Source organism: Schistocerca piceifrons, chromosome 3 (assembly GCF_021461385.2).
Source record: "Schistocerca piceifrons isolate TAMUIC-IGC-003096 chromosome 3, iqSchPice1.1, whole genome shotgun sequence".
Classification (NCBI taxonomy): Eukaryota; Metazoa; Arthropoda; class Insecta; order Orthoptera; family Acrididae; genus Schistocerca; species Schistocerca piceifrons.
The window spans coordinates 420,278,653-420,293,850 of record NC_060140.1 but is presented as its reverse complement, the minus strand read 5'-3'; the positions used below and the strand labels follow the sequence as shown (position 1 = coordinate 420,293,850).

The 15,198-nt window shown below is 41.9% G+C and overlaps 1 protein-coding gene across 2 annotated transcripts in view; it reads left to right on the top strand.

The window, feature by feature from the left end:
* The window catches only part of LOC124789523 (cytochrome P450 4d2-like), a 106,097-nt gene that overhangs the window by 36,637 nt on the left and 54,262 nt on the right, over positions 1–15,198 (top strand). For both annotated transcript variants that reach the window (XM_047256911.1, XM_047256912.1), the window contains exon 3: positions 1,138–1,339. In XM_047256911.1, the coding sequence (XP_047112867.1) occupies positions 1,138–1,339 (202 nt within the window). The remainder of the gene's footprint in view (positions 1–1,137; positions 1,340–15,198) is intronic.

Below are 15,198 nucleotides of genomic sequence, written 5' to 3'. Positions count from 1 at the left end.
CATTTACCGGCAGAACAATGCAAAGTGTCATACAGCTCGCAGTGTGTATGCGTGGTTCAGAGAGCGCCAGGCTGAGTTTACCCTACTCCTCTGACCACCAAACTCACCGGATTTAAAGCCAGTAGAGAATCTGTCGGACTACCTTGATCGGGCTGTTCACACCACAGTTCCTTAACAGAGAAACCTCCTGCTGCAAGCCACGTCCCTAGAAAAGGCATGAATTCATTCTATGTCGACACCTTCCAGAACCTCACTCTCATTTTACGCGTTTGCACTGCAGAAGGTAGTTATTCAGGCTTCGGACACGTGGCCATATTAATGTGAGTGGACTGTACAGTACAGAAAGTATCTTGAGGGATCACGCCATGACATGAACAGAAATAACACTTATATTCAATGACAATAATCCCACAGAAGGCACAGCGATTCATTACGGTCTCCTGGTTATTACATAAGGCTGCACATAGTTCTTAGCAGGGTGTTTGATCACCACGGATGGCAACACATTCCCTGCAACTTGCTCCCAAGTCGGTCCCATGACTGGTATAGAGTTTGATTGCTAAGCAGTTCTTCATTGTTCCGGATGCCAATGCACGACCGCAACGAGCAGCGACGGTGGAGAAGCTTTCGGATGAAGAGGATGTTCGGCGAATGTACTGGACTGCTTGTTACTCACACTTAAATCGCATCGAACACGTGCCGGATGAGTTGGAGAGACGTATTACATAAAGTCCATATGCATAAATGACAGTCCAGCAGTTATCAACCAGACTGACGGACGAACGGAACGCCCTATCACAAGAATTCCTTATCAACCTTCTGGCCATCATGGATGTGCACTGTGGTCCGCCCTGACCATATGCCGTTTTAAGAACCTTGTCCCGCTTCATATAGTGTTCAGCACATCAGCATCTATCGCGGTGACTTCACTGTAATTATTGTATCATTGTGTGCTTCTTTCAGCTGCTTTGTGTACTATGCTGTAACAGTCCTTTCTATGTATGGTCCAGGTACCTGGCAGTGATACACAATACGAAAGTTACCTTCGTCTTTATCTTCTGAAAACCAGTGCACAAGCATAGTCGATTCTTTGTTTCCTCTTTAATGTGTACAGCTCCTATGGCAACTTCTGTGCAGGTTCTACATAGGGCCTAAACTGATCTTGATAGCAACGCAACCGGACGATGCAAAGAGACTGCTGGTGGGCTGCAAGATGCGGGAACGTGATGACTACACCACACGTGCCCTCATTCCCTTCTCAGGCTACGGGCTCATCGTTAATAAGGGTGAACTCTGGAAAACACACAGAAAGCTAATAGAACCTACATTCCATGCAGAGGTATGTACATCATCCATAAGACTTTCGTCTTCAGTGAAAAGCTCCGTTGTATTGTAGATAAGCAGAGTGGAAAACCTGAGAGAGGCTACTTGAATAGCACGGCTGCTTTTGGTTAAACTCCACTAGGCAAAAATATATGGATATAAAAGAGTAGGATTAATAATCTATGCATATTTTAACTAATAAAGAAAATATGACATATTACATTATTACTGTAACTGAAGTTATTCTTTTTTATTTCAAATTAACAAACATTAAGAATTAACTTTAGCGTAATTGTGTCGTTGAAGTTACAAAAATTATGACAAAAAGTAGCAGTACAAAAGGGAACATACATTTGTCCTTGAAATACACTCCTGGAAATGGAAAAAAGAACACATTGACACCGGTGTGTCAGACCCACCATACTTGCTCCGGACACTGCGAGAGGGCTGTACAAGCAATGATCACACGCACGACACAGCGGACACACCAGGAACCGCGGTGTTGGCCGTCGAATGGCGCTAGCTGCGCAGCATTTGTGCACCGCCGCCGTCAGTGTCAGCCAGTTTGCCGTGGCATACGGAGCTCCATCGCAGTCTTTAACACTGGTAGCATGCCGCGACAGCGTGGACGTGAACCGTATGTGCAGTTGACGGACTTTGAGCGAGGGCGTATAGTGGGCATGCGGGAGGCCGGGTGGACGTACTGCCGAATTGCTCAACAAGTGGGGCGTGAGGTCTCCACAGTACATCGATGTTGTCGCCAGTGGTCGGCGGAAGGTGCACGTGCCCGTCGACCTGGGACCGGACCGCAGCGACGCACGGATGCACGCCAAGACCGTAGGATCCTACGCAGTGCCGTAGGGGACCGCACCGCAACTTCCCAGCAAATTAGGGACACTGTTGCTCCTGGGGTATCGGCGAGGACCATTCGCAACCGTCTCCATGAAGCTGGGCTACGGTCCCGCACACTGTTAGGCCGTCTTCCGCTCAAGCCCCAACATCGTGCAGCCCGCCTCCAGTGGTGTTGCGACAGGCGTGAATGGAGGGACGAATGGAGACGTGTCGTCTTCAGCGATGAGAGTCGCTTCTGCCTTGGTGCCAATGATAGTCGTATGCGTGTTTGGCGCCGTGCAGGTGAGCGCCACAATCAGGACTGCATACGACCGAGGCACACAGGGCCAACACCCGGCATCATGGTATGGGGAGCGATCTCCTACACTGGCCGTACACCACTGGTGATCGTCGAGGGGACACTGAATAGTGCACGGTACATCCAAACCGTCATCGAACCCATCGTTCTACCATTCCTAGACCGGCAAGGGAACTTGCTGTTCCAACAGGACAATGCACGTCCGCATGTATCCCGTGCCACCCAACGTGCTCTAGAAGGTGTAAGTCAACTACCCTGGCCAGCAAGATCTCTGGATCTGTCCCCCATTGAGCATGTTTGGGACTGGATGAAGCGTCGTCTCACGCGGTCTGCACGTCCAGCACGAAAGCTGGTCCAACTGAGGCGCCAGGTGGAAATGGCATGTCAAGCCGTTCCACAGGACTACATCCAGCATCTCTACGATCGTCTCCATGGGAGAATAGCAGCCTGCATTGCTGCGAATGGTGGATATACACTGTACTAGTGCCGACATTGTGCATGCTCTGTTGCCTGTGTCTATGTGCCTGTGGTTCTGTCAGTGTGATCATGTGATGTACCTAACCCCAGGAATGTGTCAATAAAGTTTCCCCTTCCTGGGACAATGAATTCACGGTGTTCTTATTTCAATTTCCAGGAGTGTATTTATCAATGTTGACGAAAATATGAGTCACCTAACTAGAGTTCACTGAAAAAATTTTCTGCTGCATTTCGGAGAATTTCAGCGAATAGCGGTCAGACGATAACCTACAGAGAACTAGTTTGTTGTACGGTATCACTCACCTTTCTTTAAGGCATGTGCTTCGTAACATATTTATTTTGTATTTTCTTCGCTGTTTCTTACCCTTGAGGCAGTGTCCGCTGCCGGTTGGTTCCTCTCTACTTGCACGTCCATTACCGCTCCCATCGTTAAAAAAAATTAAAACAGATTTTTAAATTTTAACTACCGCTTTCACCAGATGATGGTATATTCGACGTGAATGGTGAGAACTGGCGAGAGGGCAATGTTCAACGTTACTATGTTATAAATAGCGTATATTGCCTGAGGATGCACCGATAAGTGGTGCGAAACCGGTCGCAGATTTAATAAAAATCTCTCATACAGCCAGTGCGGAATTTTCTTTGAAAAAATGTCGAAGTTTGTTGTGGTTGCCCGCCCTACAAAACAACATGTGACAGCAATTTACTTTAAGCGTCTTCTCTGTCCTCTCTTCTCGTAAAGTAGGATTGTTAGCCTTCACTACTGTTCAAAATGAGGTGAAATGAATATCTCCCACATATCTCCTGTAAATAATTTGGCAAATTTATTTTGTGTTACGTTGCCTTTATCTTTAAGTACCGGTCGCCGATTTAATATAAATCATTCATACAGCCAGTGTGGAATTTTCTTTGAAAAAATTGCTGTCAGCCTAGTCTCGGTAATTTACCAGATATTCACTAAAATTATCTCCAGCCAAATAAAAAAACTGAACATTTTGATCAACAAGAAAGTAAACTGACTTCGGAAGTGGATACAGCAAAATACCGGTAGTTTTCAATGAAATTATTGAACGAAGTAGTCTGTTTGGAGTCCACAGGCCTGGATAACGATTTTGGCAAGTTCTCACTAACTCCGTGAGAACTTAGACACTGATTAGACGTACTTCAGAATTTTAAGAATGGTTCAAATGGCCCTAAGCACTATGGAACTTAACATCTGAGGTCATCAGTCTCCTAGACTTAGAATCGCTTAAACCTAACTAACCTAAGGACATCACACACAGCGCCTAGAACCACTCGGCCACAGCGGCTGGCTAGAATATTAACACAATGTCGCATCATACACTCGTTTTCATAAGAATAGTTCGGAATTAATAACTGAAAATGGAGGCAGACAAAAATAGTTCGTATACCCAAAACTTACTCAGCATCAGTAGAAAATATTTACAAAAATTGTGAATCAGTGGGAGGAAAGTGCGTTAAAGGAATATAAGTAACCATGTTTGGTTTGCTGTTGTCTTTGTATTGTTTGCATCCAGCGCTGATGAACGTCAAGAACTAATCGCAGAACGTAATAAAATTATCGCTAGTAGGCGTGAAATTCTTTAGACTTTAATCATGTACATGTAGTACAACGAATAAAGTATTTTTTAATGTAACAATGAAGTTGAAGAAACAAATGATGAGTTTTTGTGCTTGTGTCTAAGTTCAAATTCATGGTGTGTTACCATTTTTACCTGGCGACAGAGAAACGTAGACATTCAAATACTGAGAGTTACTAAAGGAACAATCGTGAGGCGCTTTATGGAAACTATTAGCAGAGGTATAGACATAAATAAACAGATTTTAGGATCAGATACTAATTGAAAATTTTTGTTACTGTAGTGAATGTGCGTGGGAGCAAGTGGAACTTGTGCCCCAACAAATGGATGGTTGATATATCAAGGACGTTGTGCCCGTCCTCCTTTTGCCTGCAGTAGTAGTAGTATGGTGGTAAAATTTTCGTTAGAAGTTCACGCAGTCTTGCTGAAGATGACGAGTTAGCTATCGTATTTGTGGGAACTCTGGTCTCCGTTTAGTGAATAGAGAGCTGCGACATAAGTACACACAGTCTTCTTTATCGTCAGTTTTCACTGTGGGTGTAGAGTAAACAAAGGTGCAAAAATGCGTGAAATCGTACAAAATGTCTCGATGTCTGACACTAGATAACAATCTGGATTACTGTCCAAGTCTACGCTAAAATAGAGCACTACATTTACTTCCAGTTGGATTAATAAGGTTCTCCGTCGTATACCGAGCAATAGGCAAGTTAATGATCGTATGAAACATAATAATGTTTTTTCCAGTTAGTGTGATTGGTGGAAAAGCCAGAGATTCTGTCTGTTACTCCCTTCGAAAATCACTCAAAAAATTGGCTGCAGGTTAACATAATGTTCGCTACGTTAAAATTTCAGATGGAAAATATCAAGTATTATTACTTCTACGCTGTTCACTGTCTTCGAAATTAAGCCACTTTAGTGCACGTTAGTACATGTTAGCCCGCCAACATGGGTCGGTAAGGGTGCGTCGTGCTGGGTTGAGGATCGTGGTGTAGACTTTAACTATTTGATTGCAAGTCCAGGCGGGTGTGGCATTGGTGAAAATTGATTCCAAGTCCTAGGTTCCATGAAGTCGAATCAAGTGACTAATGCAGTAGCCAATAGGAGTGCAACATTCTAGGGAAAGGGGGGGGGGGGCTGCTAGGTCATGAATGAACACCGCGCTGATAATGGGAAAACGTGGAACTTCTCATTTGATCACTGAATATTGGGCTTGTAAATTGACTTACTGAATATGATTAAAATTGAAATGGAATGTAAATTGACTTATTGAATATGATTAAAATTGAAATGGAATTAAGTGCTTCGGTAATTGATAAGTTATATGAGCGATGTTGGTGTCAATTTTGTTCAGATAAATTGGTTAGCATATTTATGTCTGGCGCGTGTATGGAGGTAGCGGCCGAGAGTGCGACGTAAGCGGTTGGATGCCCACGGGCCGGTGGCGCGGCGCGAGAGAGCGCGGACAATCTTGTGTCATCATCCAACTTGATGGTAGCGCCCTCTGGTGGCCACGATATGAACTATGTCAGTAGGGCTCTGGAGCTTGTGATGAAGACACTGGGTACGGCCATCTTGAATAACGCTACTTGCGTCATCACCCGACGTCACGGTGGCGTCCTCTATTGGCATCGATATGAAGACCCATTGGAGAAGACACCAACTTGAAATTGGTTAAATAATAAAGACAAGTTTTTTCTCTCTATTTTCTTTGTTTAGTAGAGAGCTAGGGTGGCTGCGGCCGGACAAATTACGTGACTACCACACACTTTGTCTACTTCACCAACTCCTCGTCGCGCAAGCACCCCAGTACCTTGCTTCAGAGATTAAAAACCTGTCATGCCATCATAATCGAAACACGAGGTCACTCTTATTTGGTATTTTAAGTGTGTCCACTCACAAAACAAAAACTTTTGCAAACTCCTTCTCAGTTGCCGCTGTCCGCCTCTGGTACAAACTGCCCCTTACCTTGCGCAAAATTCAATCTCCTGCTGCTTTTAAGAAGAAGCTGAAGCATTTCCTACTATCATCCTCATAACGTTCTCCACAAAATTAATGTACAAGGCCAATCCTCTTATCTGTCAAATAGCAAAGCTAGCGTCTCCTATCTTGCTCCTGAGATGCCTTCCTCTTCATCTATCTCTATTAGCCACGCAATCTTCTTTTCCTTTATACTTCCTTAATTATGTTTCATCATATCTGTCTATTCTTCTGCTCCCTTCACCATCAGTTTCCCTCATACTCCCTGCTCCTAGCACTCCTATCTAAAATCTGTCTCTTCAATAATGTCTAATTATAACAGTACTTATGATCTACGAATATAAACTCTATATGTATGTATTTTTCCAGGTGTGCCTTTGTAATTCTTTATTTCACTTTTTGTACTAGATGTAGTTTAACATGCCTACTAAAACATATGAATGTAAAATAAGTAGAATGCCTGGTTAGATGTAAGAGAGGGCCTGATGGCCCTAATCTTGCCAGATTAAATAAATAAATAAATAAGTGTGGTGTGACGCATTATCATGTTGGAATTTGAACTTCCTGCCATTTCTCTGGGGGAGGGAGGCGTGACACTTTTCCTCCAAAATTCAAACTTCCCGCCAAAATCCGCCGTCTTATTAATGTCACGGCCGCCATTTTGGATGACGTCATCGCCGCCTTGTTGGATTATTTTACTTTGGAGAGGTACTCGGGTTGTTCCAAACTAGCGGCCACCTCTCAGGCAGAACCTAAAAACAGCAAGTGCCTAAAATAGGAATAAGACACGATTTACAAAAATTTTACAGAAAATCTGTTGCTTAAGTAAGACTAACGACCTAGTGACCCTTATAACTTTTATTTTATTCTATCAACTAACTCAAAAATTGAAAAAAAGAGGAAACCACCTTGTTCAGTGTTTATTAAAGTAGTAAAAGTACTTAACTAAAATAAATTACAAAAGATAAACTGCACTATTAAAGATGAACACACACCAAAATTTCTCTTAAAACTCCAAATATCGAATAAGAGATCTCAAATTTTATAGCTGAGCCTTAAAGCGCTTTTGCTTTATGGCAATTTCCAATGACACAGACAACGCCTCCTCAAGAAACGCACTCGAATTACAAAATTCACTTCTCGCTTTTAAACCAACGTTCTATAGGCGCCACTGAAAGTTACTAGTAAACAGGCATCACCCTTTCCTTCCCGAGATATTAAAAGAACTAAAATCCATTTATGTAGGAATTCCTTGGTTTTGGTCCCCACATAGCCTTCCATACACCGCGCAGAGAGCTGGAAATTTCAAACAGAGGATCAGCAAGTCCTTCAGTACCGCGGCGATCTTGTGGCTCCGATAGCAGAGAACAACACTTTACCAGGCCGCACCCACCCAGCTGCCAACTGATGAAGAGTTCGCGCTACCCCCCCCCCCCCCTCTCACATTTTAACTGTTTCTGTAACAACTCTTAACGATTTAAATCGTGTGGGAGTTCATTAAATTGCCAATAGAATAATAATGTTCAACTACATTGGTTTCTGCAACTCGTTATGCTGCAAACACTTTATAACTGAAGAAAACTTGACAAGCCAAGATCGCCAAACGGTATTTCACTGGATGACCAGTCTCGACAGAGCTATGGTGTCATCATCGGATCTGCAAGAGGATGAACACAAATTGACAGAAAAAATATTTTGCGATCATATCATAATTCGATGAATTGTCTTTTAAGACCACATATGTAATTATAACATACCTTATGCTTTAAAATATTACGCCATGTTGTCCAACAGTTTTGCAGTTCGTTGCATATTGAATATACACGTCCCACTATTATGAAGATCACTACAGGCCGGTATGTCAAATGTAAAACCACTATGTGCAAGCATAAACGTAACTGTATTGCGCCGATTACAAGTGTTCATGTTCACCAACAGCTGGCGGCTGACAGAGAAGTAGTGTAAACATAACGACACCATCTACCACTGTGGGTGTTGTATACAGCATAAAACATGAGACATAAATCCATGTAACTGTTAATATGTTATTAAGGACCATTTTTATTTACATTAAAATACAATCTGAATCAGAGAAACATGGAAGTTTTATGTATAATTGAAGTGCTTAACACAGATAAATATTGTAGGATAAAAATGTTTATGATGAACAAATTATTAAGCTCACAGTACCTTAAATGTAGGCAAGAAATTAAAAGGAAATATTCAACGAAGGATGCAAATATTATGATGTAACATGTGTCATGTTTGTAATTTATTTTTGAATGCCAGTAGTTAATTTCGATTTTCTTGTCATAATGGCTTTGTAATATATACTTTTTTTATTTTAGGAAAAACAGTGGAAAGCACACACAATATTATAAACAGATCGGCATTAAGGAACAATAACAAATCTTATATTACACAGTTTTAACCGCAGCAATACGTTGTTCGTCTATATCGAACACGTCACCCGATGTCTAGGTTACTTGGTGCAGAAGTAGTTAAACAACAATCATCATGATCTATCTCAGAAAAATAGGAAAATTAAAAGGATGTTGACATGTATTTAGAATTTATAAAGGATAACATAAATCTAAGTAGTACATCGCCGTATAGAAGCAATTTTAAGAACAACCTCATGCTTAAGAAAGATGACTCTCTCCTTTACGAAGGAATGTCAAATATTGCTTAACACATTTAATATATCCGTGCATCTGGATGGAGGTAATCAATGATTGAACCCAGGCGCGGCGTAGCGGGGTCATTCTGTCGTTCTTTCGTCTCCTTATTCGAACTCAGTCACTTTCATCGAACAGTTCACCTATCTCTATATTTCTTCCTTCCGACCTTCCTTCACTCTGCAGTAGTAGTTGCACACTAAGCAGTGTAAAGTAGCGTAGATGAAACCGTTACCTAATACCTACCACACAGAGGCCGCGTAACTCAAGTTGCAAATCAGTTACTGTATGTTCATTTTCACAAATTTCGGCTGGTAGAAGAATGCAGTTTATTGCAGTAAGCATTTGAAAATTCTATTAACGTCTTTTTATTCATAAGGAAGCGCATGAAATAGCTATCAAGTCCGTATTTAACAAGGCAAATTCTCTATCATTCCAAGTTCATAGTCTATACAACATATTTTCACACGAAAAAGCAGCCAAAATTTCTGCAAGTCCGACCCGATTAATCCTGCGCTCTAACAGTCACTGACCCACCACTGTTAGCTAGTTGAACATTCGGTCGTTTCAGTGGTCCTCTGTGTTAGAAGTGCTCGCCAAACTATTCCATCAAGAACACGGAATATGCCACGCAAAAGTGTCTCTACGAGCAAAAGATCACACGCTTATAAAACTTAAACTAATTAGTTCCGAAACATCACACTTTCCTCAAAATGTTCGTAACCTAAGCCGCCTTAGTCACGACACGTTTTAAACGCAATAAACTCACTAGTTCTTCATTTTACGTATTATTTTCACGGAGACATCTAACATGGTGTTACTCGGAAGCTGGCTAGCGAGCGACTCTGTTGATGTTCCTCTCCTCCCTGCCTATCTAACTATTTTTGGACTGGAACCGTTTAGTTCTGATTGGCTGTTGATCTGAATGACCAATCAGAATGGTCCTTCCAGATTATTATCGCGGCAAAACCACTAATCAGACAGTCATTTACGTCATGACAATTTCAGTTTCTAATATATTGTTTAATAAAATAGAACGAAATGCAAAATATTCTTTAAAGTAATATATAAACTTATTCCGCAACTGACTTTTATTCTGGCTGCTCTGTTACAAAATCAAGTACACATCGACATACGTCATCAGCATCGCTGTTGCAACACAATTTTCCCACGGTTCAATTTTGTAAGTTTTTACATAAAATGACAAGTTTTAACGTATCTTCCACATACACTCCCTCATTCATTTCCATGTATTCACACCGAAAAAATAATAAGCAAAGAATAATTTTGAATGATTTTTATACTGCATAACGTAGAGTAATGTAGTTTTGAAAAGAAAATTCCAGTTAAGTGAGTGTATATACTGTAAGCTTTGTTATGACTTCATATGATAACAAATGACTTTTGGTTACTGTTCCTAACTGAGTTTTGAAACATAAGTGTCAGTTGTGGGGTATTTAAGTAATTTTCTCAATCTACGTAACTATAATAGATAAAAATACGAAATTTTGACACGATCCCTTCCTCATTAACAAAAGATTTTGTACCAAGTTTGAACAAAATCGGATGATGATTAGTATGATTCATTTAGACTCGTAGGGGGTATGAATTAGCGTACTGACTAAATGTTACTTGACACAGTTCTCATTTTGTGAGTCAGAGCGCAGAAAAAACGTAGCCATCCTGAAGCCACCTTGCTATATAGTTGCGTGCCGTACTGCCTCGAATGTTATCTCTGCAATAACTTGCTACGTTACACAGGGCGTCGGATTATTGCAGATGTCGCAGTGCTCTTGTGTGATCTGGCACTTTTATGCTGAAGGAGATGGTGCTCCACGTGTGGGGAAAGACTTCGAATTCGAAATTTGATTAGAGCGCACTGTTTCTCACACACTTACACAAGGTTACACAAGGCTATATTATACACGCAATAATTAGTGACAGAGGGCTGTAAATACATAGAGATGAAGAATAAAGATACAGAATAATAATAATTTCTGTTTTATTAGAAAAGCTTTAAGTGATTTCACACTCTGGGGCATTACGTTTTAGTACTCACTCGTAAAAATAAACTTATTGACAAGAGACTCATGTTGTAACATAAGATAAAACATAGTTAACATATTACACTACAGGATATAACAAAAATTAGTCTGAAGCATCAAAGATTATGTATGGAGTGCAAAAGAGCGAAAAAAGTTTCACTCGTAATGAGCAAGGTCTTCACAACGGATAACGTCCATTAGAATCGAAAGCACCATCATAAGATCCAAGGAGGCGTTAAAGAACTACTTATATTTTCGTCTTCACTACTGATAATTTCATTAGAAACGAAAGCACCATCATATGATCCAAAGAAGCGTTAAAGAATTGCTTATGTTTTCAATACACTTATTAGGTCAGCGACGCTGTCAGAGTGTTCGGGATTGCAGTTACTGTCAACAGTAAATTATCATTATTCGACACTCACTAGAAAACTCAGAAGGCATTGGACAAAATTTACATTTTATTTCATGAAAACAAGCTGTATTAAATTTGGATGGAGGTATTGCAACACCAATACCCTCCAATATACGGTTACAAGACTGATGGTGCTTCTGCACACCTTCAAAACATTATGTGCAAAAATAAGAAGCAAAAAAAGGACGTAAATCCTTTGTGATCAAGTTGAAAGGAAGACAGATTTGTTAAGGAGTTCTAGGAATGGCAGTCGCATAGAACCTGTTACTGCTACCAGTTGCAGAGAATTCTTCCAGTGTATGAGATAGTAGACATCGATTTAACTTAAGAGTGCGTTGCTAGAATCCAAGGTGGATAACGTATCCCTTATGTAGTTGTAACAGCAATGCTCGGGGAAAGAGGAGCCATTATATTCTAAAGCGCCATCGACAATGGAAGAGCCATGCTGCATAACGCTGCCCTGTGCAGCACCGCGCTGCACACTAATGCACCGCGCAGAGCAGCAGACATCGGCGTAGAGCAGCGCAGAATGGCGCAGATTCGATCAGGGTGTTCGTAGGTGCGCAGCAATATTTCAGTGTGTGCGCTCGAGCACGTCAATGAAAGTGGGAAACGAGAAACTCTGTCCACACAGAGCTCCACACATATGAACCATTTCCGACGCTCCGCAGAACTAGCTCATTGTTCGTTGTTGCACAGAGCCGTACCGAGCAGTGCAATTTAACGTCCACACTTGGCAAGCCTTGCTGCGCCGAACCCCTTCTCTCGATGCTGTGTGGCTGCGTATGTGTTAGGGTGCACCTATCTCTCTACCTGTTGGCCACCGATGCAATGATGTGTAAATTGTTTAGACATTTCTAAATTGATTGTTTATGCTAACCAATTGGTAAGCACCCTTAATGCTCTGCTGTACTTGTACCAAATAGGTGTCTCCGAACGCCGATGTAGATCAGTCTACATTCTCATAGTGTAGTGGTATATTAAGTTTATCAACAGCATCCTTAGTGGAATGTAGGCAATCTTTCATTTTGTTACTACTGTGGTGCTGCAAGATAGAGACTTTCCCATTCAGACACAGAGAACTGTCACTTACAGTAAACAAGCACTTTGCCGATATTTTTCCTCATTATGACTTTTGTTCTCAGTCCATGTCGACGTGCATCCTCGATTACTCTCACTGTAATCATTTGCACTATGTCAATGTATTATTCACGAGAATATACAAATAACCGGTGTAGACAGAAAACAAATTTGAACCTGAACAAATGTGCAACATTTTCAGAGTGATTGATTGCACTGAGGATATCATCGACTAGGGTATGCAAAACAGCCCCTTAGTTTCAGGCACTGTTTAGAGAGTTAAGTACCACCAGGATCATGAGCAATGTGTTCAATGCCCAATGGCTGCCATCAGGAGAGTGCTACTTCTGATAACAGATATATCGTATGTGACCTGATAAAAGCTACCTGCAAAACCTTTCCCTTCACTGCAGGACAGTTTTCTATTTATACACAGTGATCACTGTTACCCAAATGCTGTTATGGACAGAAAAATGATTGTCGAAGAGAGCGGCAGAAACACTTATAGCAACAGCATTAGGAACAATTGAAAATCGTTCCGGGCTGATGTACTATCTAGGTTTAAGAGTGTGCACTGTGGTACCGAACATTCCATCAGGAAAATTCAGCGGAATTGTTGGGTGATGTCAGTTTCGCTGGAAGATCAAATGAATATGATATGGCCCAGCATGTACCAGTGTGCCGGCCGCTGTGGCCGAGTGGTTCTAGGCGCATCAGTCCGGAACCACGCGGCTGCTGCGGTCGCAGGTTCGAATCCTGCCTCGGGCATGCATGTGTGTGATGTCCTTAGGTTAGTTAGGTATACGCAGTTCTAAGTATAGGGGACATAACCTCAGGTGCTTAGAGCCATTTGAACCATTTTATTTACCAGTGTCTAATTAGAAATGATTAATTTTTATTCGACTATCAGAAAAGTGAAATGTCAAAGATGGAAGGTTCGCATATTTTTTAATTTGCGGTTTTGTAGCAAAAGTTAATTACTAGAAACGAATGAGAATTTTATTACTACTTTGTGAAACCCACTGTTGAGAAACGCTACATGGGCACAGTGCTGCAGCTGCAACCCCGAAGCCGAGTCGTCCGCTAAGACACCTCTCCAGACTGGGACTTCAGCATTCTGACCACGCCCTCAGAACACCATCCGCTGCGAACTCTCACCACCGTCTCCCTATTTCCTAGCGTTTTTCCGCCGAGCCTTACCTATCCGCCAGTAGTGAAAAGTTCATATTTAACGGCCCAATGGCTTGGATTCCTCCAGAATCTCACAAGAAAATGTATAATGACACCAATCCAACTATATAACAAATCGACTTCCCACTTCTAAAAACTGTTGCTTCAGCTCTGCCTCTGTGACGCCACTGACCAATTTACCAATGGCATTGTTTCACGCCCAACTCTACACTCACATTAAGGCCCCTATGAAATTAGAAAGCCGTACTCAAGACCAGGCCCATTATTTCAGCACTATGTTTCTGTGGGAATATGAACGATGATTATCTACAAAAGCTTTTTTTCGAAACACGAAAGCTGCGCTCTCAGGCTCTTTTTGTAGTGACATAGCAACAGTTCTACTGCTAGGAAGAGCCGCTCTTTCTTCTTCGTGATCTGTCCATCCTGTCCCAAATCCGCCGGCCGAAGTGGCCGTGCGGTTAAAGGCGCTGCAGTCTGGAACCGCAAGACCGCTACGGTCACAGGTTCGAATCCTGCCTCGGGCATGGATGTTTGTGATGTCCTTAGGTTAGTTAGGTTTAACTAGTTCTAAGTTCTAGGGGACTAATGACCTCAGCAGTTGAGTCCCATAGTGCTCAGAGCCATTTGTCCCAAATCCAAGGCACTGTGCCTGCCTACGCTCAAGAAAGTCATCCAGAAAACAGGCTGTTCCATCACCAAGTTACAATGAAAAGAAATGAGAATAGAAAGAGCGCAGTATGTTGAGTCCCTGGGATTCGATGTACATTAATAAACATTGCCTGGTGAACGAGGCTTGTCCAGTAATTAGGTGTACGGTGACGATAACGGACTGAGGTTTTCTTGTTTCCCAATTGTTGGCCACAATTATTAATAGAGTGGAATCCCCTGCCCAGAGTGGGCTTCTTAGTGGTGGTACGTAACTCACGTTCTGTCGTCCATTTGCGTGAAAGATGTCAGTAAGAAATCCCGCCAGATGCGAGCCACATGCTGTGATCCGCTTCCTGCTCGTCGAAGAAATAACACATACTGAATAATTTTCACGACTCAAAACAGTTTATAGCAAAGGCGTTGTGAACAGAACTACTGTGTTTAATTGGTGTGGTAAGTTTAGTGGAGAGAACAAATGTTCTTCACGAACAGAGGCGAGAAAGACCTTGCATTTTAAATTGTGAGTTAGTGGAAAAAAACAAGGAACTGTTCGTGAAAACCGCCGACTGACAGTAGATGAAATTTTTGCGACGTTTTCACAATTCTTCAGAAT